Here is a 25,242-nt window from a genome sequence, read left to right on the forward strand (position 1 = left end):
TTCTCCAATGCATGAAAGTGAATGATCCAACAAATGTTGGCAATTTGATCCCTGGTTCCTCTGCCTTTTCTAAAACCATATTGTACATCTGGAAGTTCTCAATTCACATATTCCTGTAGCCTAGCTTGAAGGATTTTGAGCATAACTTTAGTAGCATGTGAAATGAAGGCAACTGCACAGTAGCTGGAACATTCTTTGGCATTTCCCTTCTTTGGGATTGGAATGAAAACTTATCTTTTCCACTCCTATAGCCACTGCTGAGTTTTCCAAATTTGCTGACGTATTGAGTGCAGCACTTTTGCAGCATCATTTTTTAGGATTTTAAATTACTCAACTGGAATTCCATCACTCCACTAGCTTTGTTCTCAATGATGCTTCCTAAGGCCCACTTGACTTCACACTCTAGGATGTCTGATTCTAGGTGAGTGACCACACCATCCTGGTTATCCTGGTCATTAAAACTTTGTTCGTATAGTTTTGTGTATTCTTGCTGCCTCTTCTTTATCTCTTCTGCTTCTGTTAGGTCCTTAGCATTCCTGTCTTCTATCATGCCCATCCTTGCATGAAATGTTCCCTTGATCACTCCAATTTTGTTGAAGAGATCTCTAGTCCTTCCCTTCTATCGCTTTCCTCTACTTCTTTGCATTGTTCATTTAAGAAGGTCTTAAATGGCAACCCACTCCAGTACTCTTGCCTGGAGAATCCCATGGACAGAGGAGCCTGGTAGGCTACAATCCATGGGGTCACAAAGAGTCGGACACGACTGAGTCACTTCACTTCACTTCACTTTATCTCTCCTTGGTATTCTCTGGAAGTTTGTATTCAGTTGGGTATATCTTCCCTTTCTCCCTTGCTTTTCACTTCTCTTCTTTCCTCAGCTATTTATAAAGACTTCTCAGACAACCACTTTGCCTTCTTGCATTTCTTTTTCTTTGGGGTAGTTTTGGTCACTGCCTCCTGTACAATGTTACAAACCTCTGTGCATAGTTCTTCAGGCACTGAATCTGCTTGTCACCTCCACTGTTAATCATAAGGGGTTTGATTTAGGTTGTATCTGAATGGTGTAGTGGTTTTCCCTACTTCAATTTAAGTCTGAATTTTGCAATCAGGAGTTCATGGTCTGAGCCATAGTCAGCTCCCGGTCTTGTTTTTGCTGATTGTATAGAGCTTCTCCATCTTCGGCTGCTAAGAATATAATCTATCTGATTTCAGTATTGACCATCTGGTGATGTCCTTGTGTAAAGTTGTCTCATGTCATTGGAATAGGGTGTTTGCTATGACCAGCATGTTCTCTTAACAAAACTCTGTTAGCCTTGGCCCTGCTTCCTTTTGTACTCCAAGGTCAAACTTGCCTGTTACTTCAAGTATCTCTTGACTTCCTGCTTTTGCATTCCAGTCCCCTATGATGAAAAGGTCATTTTTTTTTTTTTTTGGTGTTAGGTCTAGAAAGTGTTGTAGGTCTTCATAGAACCAGTCAACTTCAACTTCTTTGGCATCAGTGGTTGGGGCATAGACTTAGATTACTGTGATGTTGAATGGTTTGCTTTAGAAACGAGCCAAGTCATTCAGTCATTTTTGAGGTTGCACCCAAGTGCTGCATTTTGAAGGCTACTCCATTTCTTCTAAAGGATTATTCCCCACAGTAGATATAATGGTCATCTGAATTAAATTCTCCCATTCCCATCTATTTTACTTTACCGATACCTAAGATGTCGATGTTCAATCTTGCCATCTCCTGCTTGAGCAGGTCCAATTTACCTTGATTTATGGACAAGGTTCCTATGTAATATTGTTTTTTACATCATCGGACTTTACTTTCACCACCAGACACATCCACACCTGAGCATCCTTTCCACTTTGGCCCAGCTGCTTCATTCTTTCTGGAGCTGTTAGCAGTTGCCTTCTGCTCTTCCCCAGTGGCATATTGGACACCTTCTGAACTGGGAGGCTCATCTTCTAGTGTCATATCTTTTTGCCTTTTCATACTGTTTATGGGGTTCTCGCAGCAAGAATACTGTAGTGGTCTGCCATTCCCTACTCCAGTGGACCATGTTTTGTCAGAACCCTCCACTATGACCCGTCAGTCTTGGGTGGCCCTGCACAGCATGGCTGATCACTTCATTGAGTTACACAAGCCTCTTTGCCATGATAAGGCTGTGATCCATGAAGGGGAAAATCAACTATACTTCAACCTAAAAAATTAAATTAAAAAAAAAGCACTCTTTTCTGTTCTAATTTTTGTCTATGTAGGTATGTAATCAGATCTGAGTTCTTAACCTCTCTAGTATCTAATGATGCTAAGCACCATTTCATATGCTTATTGGCCTTCTGGATATTCTTTTTTAGGAAATGCCCATTCAAGACTTGGGCCTTTTTTCATTGGATTATATTTTTAGATAAATGTCCTTTGTTGATTTGCAATGTTTTCTCCCAACTGAATGTTGCCTGAATACCATACCCACAAAATCAGCAGCTACTTACGTATGGTAGGACAGTTTTTGGGGACTCCTGAGATACTAGAAACTTCCTCTTAAGCAGACCACTGGGCAGTGTGATTTGAAATTCCTTCTAGTGGGTGCAATGCAGAGAGAGGAGTGGTGACTGGTAAATCATGGTGGAGAAAACTTGTGCTTAAAATATTCATGGAAGGGTGTAATGGAAAAAATTTTCACCTATGGAGGTTAGAGAAAGTCATTGGCTTTTATGACTTAAACATTATGTCAACAGAACAGCCTATTTTGTGATCTGTCAAACATAGATTGTATATCTGCTTTAATCTTTAAAGAAAAGAATGCATCTACAGATCAAAAGGCAGTAACTGTGGTTCAGGCATCCAAAATGGAGCCCTATGGCCATTGTGGATATAATTTCAGATGTGTTCCTGTGCTGCTGCAACCTTTTTCTCTGAGCAAGATCAGATCCTAGGACACTAGCCCTGCCAGCTGCAACCTTATGTTCTCAAGGTCTCCCCTCACAACTATGCAACCATTCTGGATCCCAATCAAGCCTTGCTTAACAAGCACCCTTACTTCTTGCCAACTTCAATTATAATTCTTCACAAACAACTTACATAATTTTGTGGGGTTTTTTTTTTTTTGCCCTTATAAGCCTCCCTTATTTTGCAGTTTGGAGGAACACAATTCAAGTGCTTCTTGAATCTGTGTTTCCTGGGCTAAATTTCTCAGTTTGCCTCAAAGAAAACTCTTTTCTGTTATAGATTGGATTGTTGATTATTTCCACAGACATTGCTTGGCAGAGTCGACAAGATATCTGAAAATCTACCTGAGGGCACTTGGAGTCTATGTGGTAGACTTAGTACAGCACTTGGTACAGTGCTCAGTACTAAGCTTGTGCCTTCTGTGTCCCCCTTCCCTTAGCCTTATAGAGCACTTCAGTTGCTTCTGGGAGCTCTTCCTGATATCTGGACCTCCTTATGGTAACTTTATTTGAAATCTTAGGATAATTTCACTTAATAAGGATTATTATTTGAAATCTTAGGATATTAAGACTTGAAGTCTTTAAGTTCTGCTTTGTTTTGTCTGGGCTTCATGGCTTGCAGGATCTTAGTTCCCTGACCAGGGATCAAACTTGGGCCATAGCAATGAAAACGCCCAAGTCCTAACCACTGGACTGCCAGGGAATTCCCAAGACCTGAAGTCTTAATAGGGTAGTAGTACATTTCCTAGATTAAAGTAACCTATGAGGAATCTATAAGCAAGAAAGGTCTAGAAGAAATTTTCGCACATTTCCACAGTGAAATAAGCCTAGGAAACCCTAGGCAGAAAAGCCTAGAAAAAATATCTGGAGTGATTTACTAGGCAAGAAGCTAGAATTGATTTCTTAGCAGGAACCTAGAAGAAATCCAGAGACAGGAAAAGTCTAGAATGAGCCTTGGAATGAATTGATCTGACTGACTTTTTTTTTTAAATATGGCTTAAAATTGGAAAGATTTGTACTTTATAAGAAAATGAGAAATTGTATTTCTAAAGTCTGTCAAAATTGTGTTTCTGAAAGCCTTCCTAAATGAGCAATGCAAAGAAATAGAGGAAAACAATAAATGGGGAAGACTAGAGATCTCTTCAAGAAAATTAGAGATATCAAGGGAACATTTCATGCAAAGATGGGCAAAATAAAGGACAGAAATGGTATGGACCTAACAGAAGCAGAAGATATTAAAAAGAGGTGGCAGAAGAACTATACAAAAGTTTTATACAAAAGAACTATACAAAAACTATACACAGAAGAACTATATAAAAAAGATCTTCATGACCCAGATAATCACAATAGTATGGTCACCTAGAGCCAGACATCCTGGAATACAAAGTCAAGTGGGCCTAAGGAAGCATCACTACAAACAAAGCTAGTGGATGTGATGGAATTCCAGTTGAGCTATTTCAAATCCTGAAAGATGATGCTGTGAAAGTGTTGCACTCAATATGCCAACAAATTTGGAAAACAGCAGTGGCCACAGGACTGGAAAAGGTCAGTTTTCATTCCAATCCAAAAGAAAGGTAATGCCAAAGAATGCTCAAACTATCACACAATTGTACTCATCTTACACACTAGCAAAGTAATACTCAAAATTCTCCAAGCCAGGCTTCAACAGTACATGAACCAGGAACTTCCAGATGTTCAAGCTGGATTTAGAAAAGGCAGAGGAACCAGAGATTAAATTGCCAACATCCGTTGGATCATTGAAAAAGCAAGAGAGTTCCAGAAAAACATCTATTTCTGCTGTATTGACTACACCAAAGCCTTTGACTGTGTGGATCACAATAAACCGTGGAAAATTCTGAAAGAGATGGGAATACCAGACTATCTTACCTGCCTCCTAAGAAATCTGTATGCAGGTCAGGAAGCAACAGTTAGAACTGGACATGGAACAGACTGGTTCCAAATTGGGAAAGGAGTACGTCAAGGTTGTATATTGTCACCCTGCTTATTTAACTTATATGCAGAGTACATCATGCGAAATGCTGGGCTGGATGAAGCACAAGCTGGAATCAAGCTTGCCAGGAGAAATATCAATAACCTCAGATATGCAGATAACACCACCCTTATGGCAGAAAGAACTAAAATGCCTCAATGAAAGTGAAAGAGGAGAGTGAAAAAGTTGGCTTAAAACTCAATACTCAGAAAACTAAGATCACAACATCTGGTCCCATCACTTCATGGCAAATAGATGGGGAAGCAATGGAAACGGTGAGAGACTTTATTTTTATGGGCTCCAAAATCACTGCAGATGGTGACTGCAGCCATGAAATTAAAAGGTGCTTTCCCCTTGGAAGAAAAGCTATGACTAACCTAGACAGCATATTAAGAAGCAGAGGTATTACTTTTCCAACAAAGGTCCGTCTAGTCAAATCTATGGTTTTTCCAGTAGTCATGTATGGATGTGAGAGTTGGACTAAAGAAAGCTTAGTGCCAAAGAACTGATGCTTTTGAACTGTGGTGTTGGAGAAGACTCAGAGTCCCCTGGACTGCAAGGAGATCCAACCAACAATCCTAAAGGAAATCAGTCCTGAATATTCATTGGGAGGACTGATGCTGAAGCTGAAACTCCAATACTTTGGCCACCTGATGGGAAGAACTGACTTATTTGAAAAGACTCTGATGTTGGGAAAGATTAAATACGGGAGGAAAAGGGGACAACAGAGGATGAAATGGTTGGATGGCATCACTGACTTGATGGACCTGAATTTGAGTAAGCTCCAGGAGTTGGTGATGGACAGGGAGGCCTGGCGTGCTACAGTCCATGGGGTCGCAAAGAGTTGGAGACGACTGAGTGACTGAACTGAACTGAAAGTCTATCAGCTCCGGGGCTGGCAGCTGCCCACTAGAACTCCAGCTGGTTTTGTGTACAATTGGTACACAGCCAATACCTGAAAGTCCTTATCTTGCCCCAAATTGGCCAGGATAGGGTTCTTTCATCATTCCCAAACTGGTTTTTTGTTTCTGAAATTAGAGAAAAACATTTACAGATTCCGAACTTGAGGGAACAGAAGTGCTCCCAGGAGAAAGCTTGTGATTATAATTCTTACCAAGTCCTGAGACCTGTAAACACAGCCCATATTGCCTGAAACAGCAGCCTTGGGTCCATCAGTAGAACCTAAAAATGAAGAAAAAAAGGGGAAAGAGTTATAGGTCTTTCTTTAAATTCAAGGTGTAAATGAATTATTCCAGCTTATAAATTAGTGAGTTTACAATACTTGACTCATGACTAAGTATTTTTTTTTTTTACTTTTAAAAAATATTTCATTTATTTATTTGGCTGTGTGAGGGCTTAATTGTAGCATGTGACCTCTTAGTTGTGGCATGTGGCATCTAGTTCCCTGACCAGGGATCAAAACTGGGCTCCCTGCATTGGGAGCATGTAATCTTAGTCACCGGACCACCAGGAAATCCCCATAACTAAGTTTTAAAATAAAACTGTGAGATCTCTGTGTCTATCTAGATGTATGCTTGTCTGTGCACATTATAAATATGATATGCTTTTCCCTCATAATAGCATTATTAAAATTAATTAATAAAAGAATTCTATTTAATTGACTTAAAAGTGTTTACAAATTAAATATTTCTAAATGTAACAGAAACTTGTCCCCAATTTTAAAACTATATTTAATATTTAATGAATGAAAACCAGTTTAAGTTATTGGTTTAATTAATACAGCCACGTCTTTAGGGTTATGGATATTGTGGTTGCTTCAGAAGCACATATACTAAAAGTAGAGTCACCAACATTAAGAGCCATCCACCAGAGATTCAGGGAAGAGTGCCATTGCCCTCTTATGAACAACGCTGAATTCTAGAAGCTCTGACTAATTTCATCAGAGGCTTGAAGATCTTCGTCTTAGACTTCTATACCCAACCAAAATGTTAGTTTAATGTACACTAGCAATACATCTGCAGATATGCAAGGACTAAAGAAATTTATCTCCTAGGTAGCCAAGAAAATGAGGAAGCAAACCAAGAAAGAAGGTCCTGAATAATAGCTGTGTAGCAGCCAACAGAAGGCGCCTTGAAGGCATCTGAGAAAAGAGTGGAGATGGGACCCTAGACACATTCCAGATGTGATAAAGCCAGGCACTATAAAGGGAAACGAATCCTGTTCTCTCCACTAGGCATTCCCACCACTCTGAGCCCTGCTAAGACACACAGCTCTACAAAGCCATGAGCTCTTAATAAGGAGGAGGAGTGGATGAGAGATGGAGGCTCAGGAAGAGGCCTCCCTTCTATTAGTAGAAGGAACCCTCTGAGAACTCCTGCTCTGAGGGCCTCAGAAATGGGAACAAGAAATCTCAGAACATCTTACTACCAGACAGGATCCCCATGCACCCAGCCACTGCCAGTGTCACCACTCTATCCCTAGGAAGCAGCAGGGCCAGTTGGACAGTTCAGATGGTCAGGAGGAAAAAAGATAAGACATAGCAGGTGTGGTTAAAGCTTAATTGGTGATTGGCAATGCTGGGCAGGGCCCATGCTGGGAGAGTAAGGCCTGCACACTAGGCCTATTCTGGTCTTCAGGGCAGTGCTGGGGGCTCAGGCCTGAGCTCTCCAAGCCAGGGATCTGGTCAGGCTACTCACAGCAGGAAAAAAAAAAAAAAACATGGAAAGGAAGGATGATCTGGTTGGCTTTAGAGCAGAAATGATAACATCAGGGGATGACTTCTCTGAAGAAAAATGGGGTATTGTAGAGCTTAGAGATCCTAAATGAATGGGATTGGAAAGAGTTGGGGCAAAATAGGGCCTGAGTGGGGACGAACAGAAAGAAAGAAGGAGAAAATAAGACATCTGGTCCTGGGGTGTAGGAAGCTCCAGCTGTTCTCCAGGGCCCTGGTGCAGCAAGCATGGCGCTGGCTCCTTCATGTAGGCAGAAATCCTCTCGAGACCATAAGGATGAGAAAAAAGAAGTCGGATCATGATCAGCTGCCCCACTGGGGCTTCAGCAGCTCCATGTCAGATACCCAAGTTGGGAAGCCCAGTACAGCCCCTCCTTGTGGGGGCAAGTGTTACAGAAGGCACAGTCTTCCTGCAATCCCTAGTGGTCAGAACTCAACCCCTTCAGTTTCCTCTAACTAATGTGCTATCTTACTAAGACCTACCACACATGGAGACTCCACTCTGAGGATATCCACCAGAGAGGGTGATGTATAGGCGTCTCTGGTTCTATCACACTTCACTTAATTGTGCATCCCAGGTATTGTGTATTTTACAAACTAAGGTTGGTGTCATCAAGTAAGTATATCACCAATATTTATTCCAAGAGCATTTATTTGCTCACTAAAGGTCACTAAATGTCTCTGTCACACTTTGGTAATTATAGCACCATTTTCAAATTTTTCATAATCATTACATTTGTTAAGGTGGTCTGTGATCATTTGATCTTACTATTGCAAAACTCAACATTCAAAAAATTAAGATCATGGCATCTGGTCCCATCACTTCATGGCAAATAGGAGGAAAAAAAGTGGAAGCAGTGACAGATTTTCTTTTCTTTGGCTCCAAAATTACTGTAGATGGTGACTGCAGCCATGAAATTAAAAGACCCTTGCTCCTTGGAAGGAAAGTTATGACAAACCTAGACAGCATATTAAAAAGCAGAGACATCACTTTGCTGACAAATGTCGCTATAGTCAAAGCTACGGTTTTCCCTGTAGTCATGTACGGATGTGAGAGTTGGACCCTAAAGAAGACTGAGCACTGAAGAATGGATGCTTTCAAATTGTGGTGCTGGAGAAGACTCTTGAGAGTCCTTTGGACAGCAAAGAGATCAAACCAGTCAATCCTTAACGAAATTAACCCTGAATATTCATTGGAAGGACGGATGCTGAAGGTACAATACTTTGGCCACCTGATGTGAAGAGGTGACTCACTGGAAAAGACTGATGCTGGGAAAGATTGAGGGCAACAGAGGCAACAGAGGATGAGTTGGTTGGATGGCATCATTGACTTAATGGACACAAGATTGAGCAAACTTCAGGAGATAGTAAAGGACAGAGAAGACTGGTGTGCTGCAGCCAATGGGGTTACAAAGAGTCGGACTTGAATTAGTGACTAAACAACAACAATTGCAAAAACACTACAATTCTCTGAATGCTCAGATGATGGTTAGCATTTCTTAGCAATAAACTATTTTAAATTAAGGTAAAATACATTCTTTTTGTAGACATAGTCAAGGCTATGGTTTTTCCTGTGGTCATGTATGGATGTGAGAGTTGGACTGTGAAGAAGGCTGAGTGCCGAAGAATTGATGCTTTTGAACTGTGGTGTTGGAGAAGACCCTTGAGAGTCCCTTGGACTGCAAGGAGATCCAACCAGTCCACTCTGAAGGAGATCAGCCCTGGGATTTCTTTGGAAGGAATGATGCTAAAGCTGAAACTCCAGTACTTTGGCCACCTCATACGAAGAGTTGACTCATTGGAAAAGACTCTGATGCTGGGAGGGATTGGGGGCAGGAGGAGAAGGGGATGACAGAGGATGAGATGGCTGGATGGCATCACTGACTCGATGGACGTGAGTCTGGGTGAACTCCAGGAGTTGGTGATGGACAGGGAGGCCTGGCGTGCTGCGATTCATGGGGTCGCAAAGAATCGGACACAACTGAGCGGCTGAACTGAACTGAACTGAATGCTATTGCACACTTTGTAGATTACAGTAGGGGCTTCCTGGTGGTTCAATGATAAAGAATCTGCCTGCCAATGCAAAAAAACACAAGTTCCATCTCTGATCCAGGAAGATCCCATATGCCATGCAGCAACCAAGCCCAGGCGCCATAACTATTGAGCCTGTGCTCTAAAGCCCAGGAGCCACAACTCCTGAGCCCACATGCTAAACTACTGAAGCTGCGTTCCTAGAGCCTGTGCTCAGCAATAAGAGAAGCCACTGCGGTGAGAAGTCTGCCCAATGCAACTAGAGAGTAGCCCCTGCTTGCCACAACTAGAGAAAAGCCAGCCCAGCCGTGAAGACCAGGCACAGCCAAAAATAAATAAATTAGAAAAAAAAAATTTTTTTTAAAGATTACAATATACTATAAACATAATTTTTATCAGAGACAGGCTCCAGGCTTTGCCCACAGGGGGCCCCCTAGCACCACAAAGAGGCTCAGAAATACATAAACAACTTGAAGAAGAGACCACTGTACTCAATGACTCAGCAAACCTGGATGAAAGCTGATAGAAAAGTATAAAGCTCAGTACCAGATTCTAATTATTTCTCTTAAAGGACAAAGTCCAACTGCCTGGCCTGAGACTTGAGCTTAGTCTCACTGGGCCCCTAGAGTTTCAAGGATCCAAAGATCCTGGGGCTGCCTATATCCAACAGTCCAGGCCCCAGAAGCCACACACTGCAGCCCACATCTGTCTCCAACTCACTTCCAGGCAGTCGTCTGGGTGATGATCCAGATGACTCTTGAATGATCCCCAAGGCGGATCAGCTTGGACCAAACCAGAACTGATGAGAACTAGCTGAGAAAGGAGATTCCATGATGGAGAGGGGGAATAGAAAGCAGACTGTAGGCTGAAAACCTTTTGGACTAGAGCTTCAAATTCCCAAACCTGACATAAAGCAGACTTTGTCGCTCTCTAGTTGGTTGACTGAGGGTACCAGTGGTGAGTTGGGAAATGAGATCAAGCTGTGCTCTTCCAGAACCAAGGTGGCTCCACCCACACCACACAGCTTGGGGTTCTTATAGTTCTCCAGCTACGCTGAGCCCCAGAGGTTGGGCACCAGGACTCCCTGCGCCTGATTCAGTGCCTCATGCACAGGAGAGGGTCAGATCAGTGAATGTGACTTAAAATGATGTACTATCACATCTCTGAGACAGAATCTGGGGTAACTGGAAGGAAGAAGGAAAGGAAGACAGAAAGGGAAGAGTAGTGATCACCATAAGAGGTGTCAAGAAAAATACTTCCACATGGGTATCTACCTATGTTTTCAAATGTCAGCGTCAATTAGTCCTCGGGCTGCTGCTTAGACGTTTCTGTCGTGTCTGACTCTGTACGACCCCATGGACTGCAGCCACCAGGCTCCTCTGTCCATGGGATTCTCTAGGCAAAAATACTGGAGTGGGTTGTCATGCCCTCCTCCAGGAGATCCCCCTCAACCCAGGGATCGAATCTGGGTCTGCATTGCAGGCAGATTCTTTACTACTGAGCCCCCAAGGAAGCCCCCAGTTAGTCCTAGGAATCATAATACAACCCCAGGCAGGGATATGATTGCTGCTAAGCTCCCCAGGAACCAGGAGAAAAAATTGTGTCCGTCTTTGGTACTTGATATCAATCCTTCTGTGTCTCATTATATCACTCACAGCTGCATACCATCTCTTGAAAGTTCTGCTTCCTCCATACTGTCCAGGGCTGTGAACTCAGACAAGGAAAGGACCTGAGCCTTTCTTTTCAGTACAAGAAACAGAGAACCACTGACTGTTGCACACAGAAGCCAGATGCTCTCACTGGGAGCCCAGCACAGGCTGTCTGTGATCTTCAGCAATTACTGTCCTTTCAACTTAATTCCTTACTATAAGACAGAGGTGATAATGTGCACCCATGGGTGATTCATGTCAATGTATGGCAATAACCACCACAATATTGTAAATAAATTATCCTCCAATTAAAATAATTAATTTAAAAAGATGGAGGTGATAATTCTTCTACCACGTAGAAATGCTGCAAAGATGAAACACAATATATGCACGATGTTCAGCAGATATCCTGGTATAAATCAATCATTGATAAATGGTAGGTAGTCTTAATTTTTAGCCCTGAGACTAAGAAAGTATCATGGAGAAGACAGAAGAGATATAAATAGTGAGAAGACCAGGAGAATTACTTCAAAGCGGTTGAGGAAGTCTTTTAGGTTTGTGAATTCATACAGGCACTTGGGTTCCAATCTGTGGTGCAGGTCAACGATGTCATAAGCAGATAAATCCACATAGGTGAGCTGCAGAAAGGCAAAGCAAGAATGGGCTTTAAACTCTGAACCTGGGCAAAATGAACTCCTGGCTCTCAAATCTGCCCCTGCACTTACCTTCTCCCCTGAAAACCAATGCCTTTTCCCCAGAAGCTGGGATAAAAGCTTCATCTTCAGAGGGATTCCCTCCAATTATGCAGGTTTCATTTTCTCCTGAAGGAAAACACAGCTGTCACTGCCCTCAGACACTGACTCCCTGGCAGAGAGCAGGCCTCCTGGGGCTGCGTCTGAACCCAGCTGCCAGGTGAGCAGCGATGTTTTCCGCCTGAACCTGGGTCGGTGCCCGGGCTGCAATTCAACCCACCTGTGTTCACTAGACTCCTATGGGTACCACCGCCCATGTGTGAGAGGCAATGGGAAGGCAAAGGGCAAAAACCACACTGTTCCTAACCTAACTCAGCTCCAGACACCTGCCCTGGGTGTCTCAAACTGGAGAGTGATGCAGGGTGTGACGCAGCCAGTGGTTGCCTCACTGATATTCAGAGTCAATGCGGCCACATCTTCTGGATTCACATGTGCTCTCTCTTGACTATAAAATGTTGACGAGTTCTAATATTTTAGAGAACACTGTGCAGGACATCAGAACATATAGTGTCCAGTATCCAGTCAAGAAGTCCAGCCTCTGATCTCCTGCATGGCCTTCCATAATTCCCTCCAACTCTAGTGCTGACAGACATTCTGAATCTAGTGAATTAACAGAAATTCTATGTGGAATAACCTCAGAATACTAAATTATGTCGTATAAATAAATACAAACAGTAAGATTTAAATGTGTCCTGCTGCTAAGTCGCTTCAGTCATGTCCGACTCTCTGCGACCCCATAGACGGCAGCCCACCAGGCTCCCCCGCCCCTGGGATTCTCCAGGCAAGAACACTGGAGTGGGTTGCCATTTCCTTCTCCAATGCATCAAAGTGAAAAATGAAAGTGAAGTCGCTCAGTCGCGCCAATGTATCCTAATTTATGTTAATTTTTTAAAGATTGTTAAATGTTGTCTGTGTAAGCTTAGAATATGCCAAAGGAATATATTTTTCACTTGAAAATAAGAAAATGAAAATAAACATTGACAAGAATCTGCCAAGTGGGATATCAGAAAAGAAAATTGCCTACTTATATTACTTTGAATAAAGAAATGCGACAAACTAGGGCTGCAGGATTTTAGAAAAGAAACTAAGTTCAAGGTGAAAAATATGGAAAATAAGAAACAATGCTAAGTAGAAAAATTTCAAACCTACACTGGGAAGAACTGAATGGATTGTTAAACCGTGTCCACCAAGGGGCAAGTTTGGGGGAGGTCTTTGGTGCGGCTCTCACAGCACAGCCCTGCTTAGGTGTCCACTTAGACTGGAGGAGCTGGGTCAGGCGGTCACCAGGACACCTGTGTCTGAAAAGCAGTGGTGTGCTCAGGAGAAGACTGGACGGCTACGCTCCCCACAGCCAGGCACTGGGGTCCACAGCTCCTGTGACAGTCTAAAGGCCATCCTCCAGCCCTGGGCCAGTGGGGTGGCCCTGAAACAGAGGTGGAGCAACCCCGTTACGCCAAAGGTGAAGGGCTGGGTTGGCTGGCCGTGCCTCTAGAATCACAGCTGGAAACCTCCCTGGCGCTGAGAAACAGGAAAAGAAATTTGAAAAACGAAATAATAATAATAAAAACCCCACATGACTGAGAAGATTGTACAGAAATTTGCAACACGTCACTGCGAACTCAGTGTCTAGACTGAGACCTGTTTTTATCACCCTTGTAGGGTGATCGAAAGTTGAATATGTAAGCCTCTAGTGACTGCCACACAAGGATATTGGTGATGGACAGGACCACAGTGTATCTCAATTACCACTGCTGGCCCATCACTCAAGGCCTTCCAGAGACACTCATATACATCAAATTGGCAAAACACGCAGACTGACACGACTTGCCCTTTAAAGTCCTTAAAATAATGACAATGTCAAGGAGATTGACCAGTGGAAAAGAGGATCTCTTCTCTCCAAACCTACTTAAAGTTCTTTTATAAGGCGTCTCAGCCAGTCCCCTCTAATTCATAAGTCCTGTAAAAACAGATTGCTTTAGCTCTTATGTTTTGCTTTAAAAACATATTTATTATCATATTCAATGTGTGTGTTCATTTGCTCTAGATAATAAGCTAGAATAGAACCACAATGAGTTCCACTTTGCCCATTAAAAAAAGGTTGTGACTACCATCACTTCACCTTTTAACTGTGATCCAGAATTAAATGAGTAATGCGGCGAGCATAGGACACAGGGAGATTTATAGACTGGGATTTATTCAGCAAGTGGAAACATGCACAGCCAATAAACAATTGGAAAAATGTAAAGGTCGGAAACAGCAGGGTAGATAATGAGCCCATAAAATTAGCATACAATGAAATTGTGACACCCCAAGTGCCTAAGGTACAGGAAAAAGAGGCCCACGTGCTTTGCTGGGGGCACCATCAAGTAAGTTACTCTCTCTACAGAGCAATAAAATAGTCTGCTATTAAAGCTTAAAACCATTCTCACATTTTGCCTTCTAGTATCTGCTAGGGGATCTACCAAATAAAGGCCACAAACCAGAGGAAAACATCAGTTTAAGATGACACTATTGTAAGGAAAAGTAAAAAATAGAAAACCCCACATTGCCCAGTAATGAGTGACTGACTAGGCAAATTACACTTTATCTACTGGATCCAGGAACTATTTAGTAGAATGTGCACAAATGTATGGCTAATAGGTATAGATTTTTAAGGGAAACCTTAAGAGAAAAAAGAGCAGAACCTAAAAATGTATGTACACACAAATTACATGTACCCAAAGAAGTAGGCACAAGTAAAAATCAAGTGAATACTTGAAGTGATCCCCCTAATATTAAATACAACTAGCTTAATAACTCTTCATTGAACACCCAGTATCTTCCAGGTGCTGTTCTGGTTGTATAAAAACACCTGTAAGACCAGGAACAAGAAGAGACAGAAATGCCTGCTTTCATGGTATTTATATCCTACAGGGAAGACTGATGATAAAGAAAAACATAAGCAATATAACAATGAGACCATGTCTATGTCCGTCACAAGCAGTAAGGTGCACCATCTTAAGTGGACAACTCAATGGGTTTTTAGATATGTATATTTTTATGGAATCACCACCTGGGTCAAGATAGAGAACATTTCCAGCCCCGCACAATCTCTTCAACAAAGACAAGCTCACCATTCAGCTGACCTCTGTTACCCTGGACTTATTTTGCCTACTAATAATCATGTAAATAGAAGGATGTGGTAAGTGCATTTGGTGTCTACATCCTGTTGTCCACATTGTGTCTCTGAGAGTCATCCATGTTATTGTGTGTAGCAGTAGCCCTTCATAATATTTTCATCATACGTATATATATTGTATAATACTCCATCATATGAATAATGAATTTGTAGCAGATCCAACCAGTCCATTCTAAAGGAGATCAGCCCTGGGATTTCTTTGGAAGGAATGATGCTAAAGCTGAAACTCCAGTACTTTGGCCACTTCATGCGAAGAGTTGACTCATTGGAAAAGACTCTGATGCTGGGAGGGATTTGGGAGCAAGAGGAGAAGGGGACGACAGAGGATGAGATGGCTGGATGGCATCACTGACTCGATGGACATGAGTCTGAGTGAACTCCGGGAGTTGGTGATGGACAGGGAGGCCTGGCGTGCTGCGATTCATGGGGTTGCAAGGAGTAGGACACGACTGAGTGACTGATCTGATCTGATCTGATAATGGACTTATATAACATATCACAGCTTATTGGTCCACTCTTGCATTGCCAGACATTGGAAAGTTGCCAGTTCTTGGCTCTTTCATATAAAGCCGCTTTGAACACTATGGTACATGTCTGTTGAAGACATAAGCACACATCCCCATTAGTATATAACAAGGCATGGCATTCCAGGGGCATAGGGTAGATGTTATGTTTAGTTCCAGGAAGTGCTGTTGGTTTCCAAAGTGGTTGTTCCACCAGCAGTGACTGATGGTTCCAGTTACTGCACATATTTGTGAACAATTGTTGGTCCTTTTCATTTTAGCTTCTGTGAGTATATAATTGGATTAACTGTGTTCATAACTTCCCCAAATTCAATATTGTTGGGCACCTTTTCATATACTGACTGGCCTTTGGAATATTCTCTTTTGTAATACCCAATCAAGACTTGGGCCTTGGAGTTGCCTGGTGGCCTAGTGTTTAGGATTCTGGGCTTTCAATGCCAGGGCCTGGGTTCAACCTCTGGTTGGGAAACTGAGATCCTACAAGCCACATGATGCGGCCAAAAAGCCACTTAGGCCTTTTTTTTTCATTGGTTATATTTTTAGCTAAATATATTTGGATAAAGGTCCTTTGTGATTTGTAATATTTTCTCCCAACTGAGCCTTGACTGAATACTAGACCCCAAAATAAACAACTATTTATGGTAGCATGGTCTGGGAACTCCTGAGGTCCTAGAAACTTACTCTTAAGCAGACCACTGGACAGTGTGATTTGAAATTACTTCCAGAGGATGCAAAGCAGTGATGAATGGTGCCTGATAAAAAGGAGACCAGGAAACTTAGTATACTCATAGAAGGATGTGAAGTGAAAACACAACAGCCCCAAGATCTCTATATAGACTCTGGACTCGGATACCTCACATGGGCAAGAACTGAAAAGCAAGTGCCTTAAGTTAAAAAATATATGTATCCATCAGATATTCAAGAGATACTGGATATTCAAGAGAGACTGGCATCACCCATCCCGTGAACAAGGCTTAATTCTAGCTGTGTCTAATTGCATCAGAGGCCTGAAGGTCCTTATCCTAGAATTGTATAACCAACAAAAACATTACTTTAGTGTACACTAGCAACACATCTTCAGATATGTGAGGACTAAAGAAATTTACCTCGCGGGTAGCTAAGAAAATGAGGAAGTAACCCAGAAAGACAGTCCTGAATAATAGCTGCGCAGCAGCCAACAGAGAGCGCCTGAGCTCTTAACAAGGAGGAGAAATGGATGAGAGATGGAGGCTCAGGAAGAGGCCTCCCTTCTATTAGTAGAAGGAGCCCTCTGAGGACTCCTGCTCTGAGGGCCTCAGAAATGGGAACAAGAAGTCTCAGAACATCTTACTACCAGACAGGATCCCCATGCACCCAGACACTGCCAGTGTCACCACTCTATCCCTAGGAAGCAGCAGGGCCAGTTAGACAGTTCAGATGGTCAGGAGGAAAAAAGATAAGACATAGCAGGTGTGGTTAAGGCTTTATTGGTGATCAGCAGGGCTGGGCAGGGCCCACACTGGGAGAGCAAGGCCTGCACACTAGGCCTGTCCTGGTCTTCAGGGCAGTGCTGGGGGCTCAGGCTTGAGCTCTCCAAGCCAGGGATCTGGTCAGGCTACTCATAGCAGGGGAGGAAAAAAAAAAAAACAGCAACATGGAAAGGAAGGATGATCTGGTTGGCTTTAGAGCAGAAAGCATAATGTCAGGGGGTGACTTCACTGAAGAAGAGTGGGGTGCTATAGAGCTTAAAGATCCTGGATGAATGGGGTTGGGAAAGAGTTGGGGCCAAATAAGACCTAAGTGCGACAAATGGAAAGAAAGAAGGAGAAAACAAGACATCTGGTTCTGGGGTGCAGGAAGCTCCAGCTGTTCTCCACACACAGCACTGGCTCCTCGCTCCATCTCCTGCCGTCCAGAGCACTACTTGTTGCCCCACACAGCCATCTTTGAATATACAGGGTGTGGGAGGAAGCGGCTGGACTTCATGTAGGCAGAGATCCTCTTCAGGCCCTGAGGGTGGAAAAAAGAAGGTCAGGTCTGCTGCCCCACTGGGGCTCATGCAATTCCACTCCAGACTTTGAGTTGGAACCCTGGTCCAACCCTTCCTTGTGGAGTGAAGCAATCAGCAAAAATCTATCTTCCTAGGGTCCCCAGTTCTGATAAGTTACCTCTTCAGTTTCCTGTGACTAATGTGGTATCTTACTAAGACCTGCCACACATGGAGAACAGGCTGTGTTAGCTGCTGTATATACCCAGAGATGAGAAAACACAGCCATCCCTCATTCCAGTCCACTTCAAATTACTGTGATTCACACGTTTTGTGTATTTTACAACCTGAAGCTTTGTGCCAACCATCATTAAGCAAGTCAACTGATGCCATTTTTCCAACCACATCTGCTCACTTTCTGTCTCTGTGTCATCTTTGGTGATTTTCCCAATATTTCTACTTTTTCATTATGATTGTGTTTGTTATGTTGATCTGTGATCAGGGATCTTTGATGTTACTGTGGCAAAAAAATCAAACTCCCTGATGTATTGAGGGTTTGGGTCTAGATGCCCACAATACAGTGAAGCGAGTCACATAGCTTTTTTGGTTTCTCAGGGCATGTAAAAGTTGTTTATAGTATACTGTAGCCTGTAAAATGTTCAATAGCATTATACCTAAAATATAAATATATATTTATCTTAATTTAAACATCCTTTATTGCTGGGCATTAATTCTCTGGCAGTCCAGTGGTTAGTTAGGACTCCATGCTTTCACTGCCAGGGGCTGGGTTTGATCCCTGCTCTGGAATCTAAGATCCCACATGCTGCACATCTTGGCCAAACAAACAAACAAACAAACCTGAAACTTTCTTGCCAAAAAATGCTGAGACCCTCAGTACATCAGGGAGGGTTGTACCTTGAAGTCTCTATAGTGGGCAATTTCCTTCCCTCTCTTTCCTTCTTCCAGTTACTCATGATTCTGTCTCAGAGACAGGATCGTACATTCATTTTAAGTTACATTCACTGATCTGAGCCTCTCCCCTGTATGAGTCACTGTATCAGGCCCAGAGGGGATGCAGAAGTCACACAATCCTGGCGCCCGGCCCTGGGGCTCAGTGCAGCTGGAGAACTACAGGAATTCTGAGGTATATGTGACAACTGAGAACCTCCACAGAAGTAACCTAAGAGTGGTTAGTGTGTCCTTATCTGGGGGGAAACGGGATCACAGAGGTTAAGTACCTTCCTCACGTTCAAGCCACTAGAAAGTGATAGCATGGAACACAGCTGGCTCTCTCTCCAACTCTGTGCTCTTGGCAAAGCACTCCCTTCCTCCATTTCCCCACAGGAGGGCTTGTCTTTCCTCCTGCACACAAACCTGGTTCTTTCGAAGAGGGAGACTCCAGGCTTTGCCCACAGAGGGACCCCTAGCACAACAAAGAGCCTCAGAAAGTACATGAGCAGCTTGCAGAAGACACCAGATCTCACCCAATGACTCAGCAAAACCCAGAAGAAAGGTGATAGGAGGGTGAGAAGCAGCAAGACCAGGCTCTAATTATTCCACTTAAAGGACAGAATCCAACTCCTGGCTGGGACCTGAGCCCACTCTCACTGGGCCCCGACCTACCTCATCCCCAGTCCTGCTACAGCCACCCAGGCAGTGAGACACTCAGATGTACCTGTGCACCATCTTCTCAAGACCCAGAGTTCCCAGGAGTTCCAGACCTAGGGCTGACTGTACCCCACAGCCCAGGGCCCACAGGCCACACACTGCAGTCCACATCTGTCCCCATCCTCCTTCCCAGGCACTCATCTCAACTCTTTGTTGCTCTCCAATTATTAATAGTTGACTGAGGGTGACGATGAGCTGGGAGGTGAGGTCAGGCTGTGCTCCTTCAGAACCAAGGACGTTCCACCCATACCACACAGCTTCAGGGTTCCTGAAGTTCTCCAGCTGCACTGAGCCCCAGAGTTAGGACTCCAGGATTGTGTGACTTCTGTATCCCTCCTGTGCCTGACACAGTGCCTCATACAGAAGACGCTCAGATCGGTGAATGTGACTTAAAATGAATGGACCATCCTGTCTCTGAGACAGGATTATGAGTAACTGGAAGAAGGAAAGAGAGGGAAGGAAACTGCCTACTATAGAGACAAGATAAGATCTTCCCAAGAAGGCATCTACCTATGGAAGAAAATCCCAGAACGAATTACATTCTTGGAAATCTCGGTACAACCCCAGAGAGGGAGCCAATAAGCCGCAGGGCCCTTGGGTGATCAGGAAAAAACATTATGTCTTTGACACCTAAGATCACTCTTACTGTGCCTCAACTCAACTAATGCCAGCCACATCCAAACTCCTGAGATTTCTGCTTCCTCCACACTTTCCTGAGCTCTGAGCCCAGACAACAAAAGGACCTGAGCTTTTCTCTTCCACACAGGAAACGGAGAGCCATTGACTGCTGCCCATAGAATCCAGACACTTTAACTGGGAGCCCAGCACAGCCTGTACTGGTTCTGTGACCATCAGAAATTACACATCCTTTTGGCTTATTCCTTGTCTTTAAGATGGAGGTGATACTTCTTTACCTTGTAGAAATAAGGCAAAGATCAAATCTGATACAATGTATGTAAAGTCCTGAGCAGAAAACCTGGCATAAACCAAGTTCTCAATAAATGCTAGTTATACTTGGTTTTCAGAGAAGGCAATGGTATCCCACAGTACTCTTGCCTGGAAAATCCCATGGACGGAGAAGCCTGGTGGACTGCAGTCCATGGGTCGCTGAGGGTCGGACACGACTGAGAGACTTCACTTTCACTTTTTACTTCCATGCACTGGAGAAGGAAATGGCAACCCACTCCAGTGTTTTTGCCTGCAGAATCTCAGGGACGGGGGAGCCTGGTGGGCTGCCGTCTATGGGGTCGCACAGAGTCGGACACGACTGAAGTGACTTAGCTTAGCTTATACTTGGTTTCAGTTCCAATTAGGAAAGCTGCAGGGAGAAGAGTGTAGAGAAAAGAGATGTATTAATAGTAGGACGATCAGGAGAGTACCTCAAAATGAGAGATGAAATCTTTCAGGTTTGGGAATGCATCCAGGCACTTGGGCTCAAATATGCGGTGAATGTCAAGAACATCATAAACCAGGAAATCCACAAAGGTGAGCTGCAGAAAGACAAAGCATGAATGTGCACCAAACTCTGAACCTCAGGAAAGTGACAGCTCTCCCTCCCCTAAAGCCATCCCACTTACCTTGTCCCCTGCAAACCAAGGCCTCCTCCCCAGAAACTCTGAGTAGAGCTTCATCTTTCCAGGGATCTCCTTCAAGTATTGAGACTTTAGTTTCTCCTGAGACACAAAACAGCTGTCACTGCCCTCAGACACAGACTCCCTGGCAGAGCAGGCCTCCTGGGGATGATTCTGATCCCAGCTGCCAGGTGAGGAGCCATGTCCCCCAACTGAACCTGGGTTGGCACCCACCTGCCATTCAACCCACCTGTGTTCATCAGACTCCTATGGGTACTACCTCCCATCTGTGAGAGGTAATGGGAAGGCAAAGGCCAAAACCACACTGTTCCTGACCCTGTCACCAGTCAGCTCCAGACACCTGCCCTGGGTCAGACCAGCAGTTCTGTGAGATTTGGCAGAGCTCAGGCCTCAGACCTCAGGCTGATCAACACTAAAATAACTATGAAAGAAGTCCTTTGTTCCAGTGTGGGAGACAGAATGGTCTGGATGCCTGGACAGTTGGAAAGAATTGGGAGCTGAAAGGAAGGAAGGAAAGGAATAAAGTCTGACCCTGGGCTGCCCACTGGACACATGTCCTGATCCCTGAGATGCCAAGGAGGAGGCACTGGTTGAACTCATAAACACCTATATAGGATGTGAATTTCTACCCTGGGAGGCTGGACTCTACCCTAAGATTGATGGGAACTGAGTCCAAGGTTGCATTTCATGCACTGGGAGTTCTGAGGGTCACTCTCAGAACTCTGTAGGGACTAGCTTGGTGAATCAGTAGTTTCCAAGGAGTTTAAATGGCAAAAGGACCAGTGTAGATAGGACCCTGTCCAACTCAGCAGGAGTGGACTCACAGTCAGGACTTTAACAGATCCTGACTATGTAAATGTAGACCCAGCCCTGCCCACCGGGCAAAATGGGTTTATGCCTGAGATGTTGAAGAAGAGGCATTGCACTAACAAGGTAAATATCCTGTCTAGGAACTGAATTTCCACCTTGGGGAGTCTGGATTCTATCCTTAGATTGGGGAGAACTGAGTCAGAGCTTCTATATCCTGAATTATGTTATGAGAATCACTCAGGGGACTCCATATAGACCAGCTCAGTAGCTCCAAGGAGATCAAATCACAAAATGATCTGTGTAGAAGGGATAAACTAATCTAGTCTCCTTTTAAAGCACATCCAGCCCAGATCAGTGGGAGGAGACTCACAAATTCAGGGTTGTAGCAGAGTATAGCCAATTCATTAGCAGTGTCCATAGTCTGGTTCTCCAATACATCCACGCGAATCTTCTCCTCCTCTGTCTCCCCACCTGTACCCACACAACAGAGACTCACCCTCAGTATCCCCTCCCAGCCCAGCCCAGGGCATGGCCACCTATATCCCTGCCCCCAACCCCAGCCCCACTCACACATGTTGTGCTTGCGAGCAATGTAGCGAAGGATGGCCTTGCTCTGGGTGAGCCTGTGAGCTCCATCAATTAAGTAGGGCAACTGGAAGAACAACAAGGCCAGGTGAGGTGGGCCACCAGGCTCAGTGCATCTGGTCACTTGAGGAAGGGCAGAGATGAAACCTAGCACTCACAGAGCCTGCCCCATGGTAGGCACTAGATAATATGCTATAAAATGGAGGGAAGAGCTGGACACAGAGTATCATTGAAGGGCAGGGGAGAGAACCAGGAAGCTGAGAGACAGAGCAGAAGGCACCTGTTCCTGAAACCTCTAAGCCAGGAAAGGAGATGGATTGAGACACTGTCCACTCCCCCTCCCAGCCCCCCAGCCCCTGCACCTACATTGGGAAAGTCCAGGCCCAGCTTGAATTTTTCATTCAGCCACTGGCTTCTGTCATAGTCGGGAGCTGAGAAAAAGAAGATGCAGTGAAACAACCTCCCAGGAATCCAACCCTCCTTCCCAGGGGACCTACAAAGGAGTCAGGGGCAAGATGCCCCTGAACTGGTGGATCTGGAATCTGAATCACTAATCTCACATGGAGCTTTGAGGGGAAAAACAAACAGAAATTTCCTGAAACTACATGAGTAATCCTTACAAAGGATTTAGGTAAGCGCTAAAGGGAGCCTGTGCCAATGGCTGATATAGGACCCAGCTGCGGACTCTCACAGCCTTCCTTGGAGGCCAGCTACACCCTAAAGGGTTCGGGAAGGGGCAGGTCCCTGCTCCAGCTGGTGGAAGGCGATAGACGTGAACAACAGGGGTCAGGACATGGGATGCTTGGCACCAAACCAGCATGAGTTGAGCAGAAGTCAGGACATGACAAGGATGCCATTACCGTCCCCCATCGTGTACTTCTTTTCCTCATAGTTTGAGTCTGTGTACTCCAGGAGCAGGCGGATGGCGTGGGCTAGCTGAGAGAGATGCCAGGACACAGGGCAGATGTCAGGTCTTGACTGCAAAACTTTCACTGTTCCAGTCCCTCCCATACTCCCAACCCTCTCCCCCTATCCACCCACTTCTGAGCGCACGCGCGCGCGCGCGCACACACACACACACACACCTGGGAAGGAGGCGGCGGTGAGAACACACAAGCACACAGCGGTGCGAACACACACACACACTCACACACACACTCACACACACACCTGGGAAGGAGGCGGCGGTGAGAACACACAAACACACAGCGGTGCGAACACACACACACACACACACACACACACCTGGGAAGGAGGCTGTGGTGCGAAGGGGCTAGGCTGCAGCGAGCAGAAAACATTTCTGGCTTACCGGTCCCCAACTGCGCAGCATATCCCCGCCCGCCTCCATCCCACCCTTCCTAGCGGACCCCCGCTCACCCCGCGGATGTCCCAGTAACCCAGGGTCATCGCCATAGTCAGCGTCTGTGGATCGGATTTCCAGCTCTGCACCGTTGATTTGGAAGTTTATCCGGTGCCTGGGTCAAGTCTGGGTGTGGCCTGAATGAGGCCACGCCCCATCGCCTCTCTCCGCCCCGCCCCCAACTATTGCCCAATCTCCGAAGCTTCCTGGCACTCGGGGCACCCCGGACTCTTCAACGAGGCATCTGCGCCCAGGGCAGTCGAAATAGTCCATTTCCCCCTCCAGCCTCAAAACTCGGGAGCCGAGCTCTGGACACCAGGACGCTGAGGGCAGCCTGGTTCCCGTCGCCAGTTCGATCTCAGCTAAATCGGGGGAGTTGGTAGCACGCTCGGGAAACAAGCCTGAATCCTAACGACAGCACGAATCTTCCACCTCCCCTGCCCTCCTACAATCATTCAGACTTGCTCCTGGATTACCGAGTTCCCTTGGGCTCTGGGAAGCTCTTAACTGCCAAGTTAAGACTAAGAGTGGGTGCCCCTCAAATCGAAACTCTAAATGAGCCGCTGGCACAGGAAGATCAGTACTCCAAGTAATCCTCACGCTCCCCCGACTCTTTATAATTCCTGACGGCAGCATGTCTTCTAGAACAAACTATTAATGGGATACAAGAAACACCCACAAGGTGCAGGAAGAAGTTTGTCAGTGCTTTTCTTTCAGGGACTAGAGGGGACTCATCCCTTCAGTCGTGTAGCTAAGAGTGATAATCATCAAATGTGAATTAATCAAGCAGATTTATGGCCTAAATAATGGATCTAAATACAGAAGCAGGTCCAGCAAAGAAGATATCCAGGTGCAACTCCAGAAATAACCCGACAACCAGCTAGATGTACTCCATTTTGACTGGGTCAATGACCTGGGCTTTGGTAGTCACAGAGGGCTCTGAATGAAGAGGGGAGAGCTGTTCTTTGAGCAGCTGGGAGCCTCTCCTGCTGCAAGGGGGACCGGTAGGGGAGGCCAGCAAGGAGCCTGGACGACACCACACAGGACTGCAGTCAGAGTGGGCCCAGCACAGCTTGGCTGTCCCAGTCCACAGATTCCTGCCCTGATCTTGACCCAGGTGTGGTTCTGTGTAGGAAAGGGTGGCTCAGGTGGCCTCTGATGTCACTCTGTGATACAACCTCCTCAAAAACAGTGTCCTACCTGCCAACTTTCCTCTTTGAAGATTGAAGGCTATTTCAAAATTACGAGAAGAGGACAAGGTTGGCCTGTATTTCCTTTTCCCTTGTTTAAAGTATACTACAAAGTAATGGATACACAAAAAGAGATGACAAGACCTTTTAAAAACAAATCGATTTCAGAAGTTAAAAGGCAAGCTTGGAACTCTACAGGAAAGTCAGTTTAAAATTAGCTAACACTTTTTAAGGATAGAAAGGTCCCAGTATTCAATAAAGGTTTCAGACCACCAAGATAAAGTATGGAGTGGGGGTTTGAAGAAGACAGACTTTCTC

At 44.7% G+C, this 25,242-nt stretch overlaps 1 protein-coding gene across 1 annotated transcript; it reads right to left on the reverse strand.

Annotated features, from left to right (window-relative positions):
- Nucleotides 1–17,203: 17,203 nt before the first annotated feature.
- LOC102283655 (glutathione S-transferase Mu 1) lies at nt 17,204–23,900 on the reverse strand. Its single transcript, XM_005891301.3, has 8 exons — nt 23,752–23,900; nt 23,235–23,310; nt 22,741–22,805; nt 22,360–22,441; nt 22,160–22,260; nt 20,965–21,060; nt 20,767–20,877; nt 17,204–17,742 (listed from the first exon to the last, which is right to left on the reverse strand). Exons 1-8 carry the CDS (start codon nt 23,785–23,787, stop codon nt 17,653–17,655), a joined length of 657 nt encoding a protein of 218 aa, XP_005891363.1. The 5' UTR covers nt 23,788–23,900; the 3' UTR covers nt 17,204–17,652.
- Nucleotides 23,901–25,242: the final 1,342 nt, after the last annotated feature.

The sequence above is a fragment of the Bos mutus genome, chromosome 3 (assembly GCF_027580195.1).
Source record: "Bos mutus isolate GX-2022 chromosome 3, NWIPB_WYAK_1.1, whole genome shotgun sequence".
In the NCBI taxonomy this organism is placed as follows: domain Eukaryota; kingdom Metazoa; phylum Chordata; class Mammalia; order Artiodactyla; family Bovidae; genus Bos; species Bos mutus.

What these genes read in the sequence shown, in the direction of transcription:
- LOC102283655 (XM_005891301.3), bottom strand. Translation starts at nt 23,787, where the DNA reads ATGGCGATGACCCTGGGTTACTGGGACATCCGCGGG. An exon ending in TCTGCTACAACCCTGAATTT is followed by an intron (nt 21,061 to 22,159) that starts GTGAGTCTCCTC and finishes TTTGTGTCTCAG; the next exon opens with GAGAAACTAAAGTCTCAATA. An exon ending in ATTTCATCTCTCATTTTGAG is followed by an intron (nt 17,743 to 20,766) that starts GTACTCTCCTGA and finishes TTCCACCCTCAG; the next exon opens with GGCCTGAAGAGGATCTCTGC.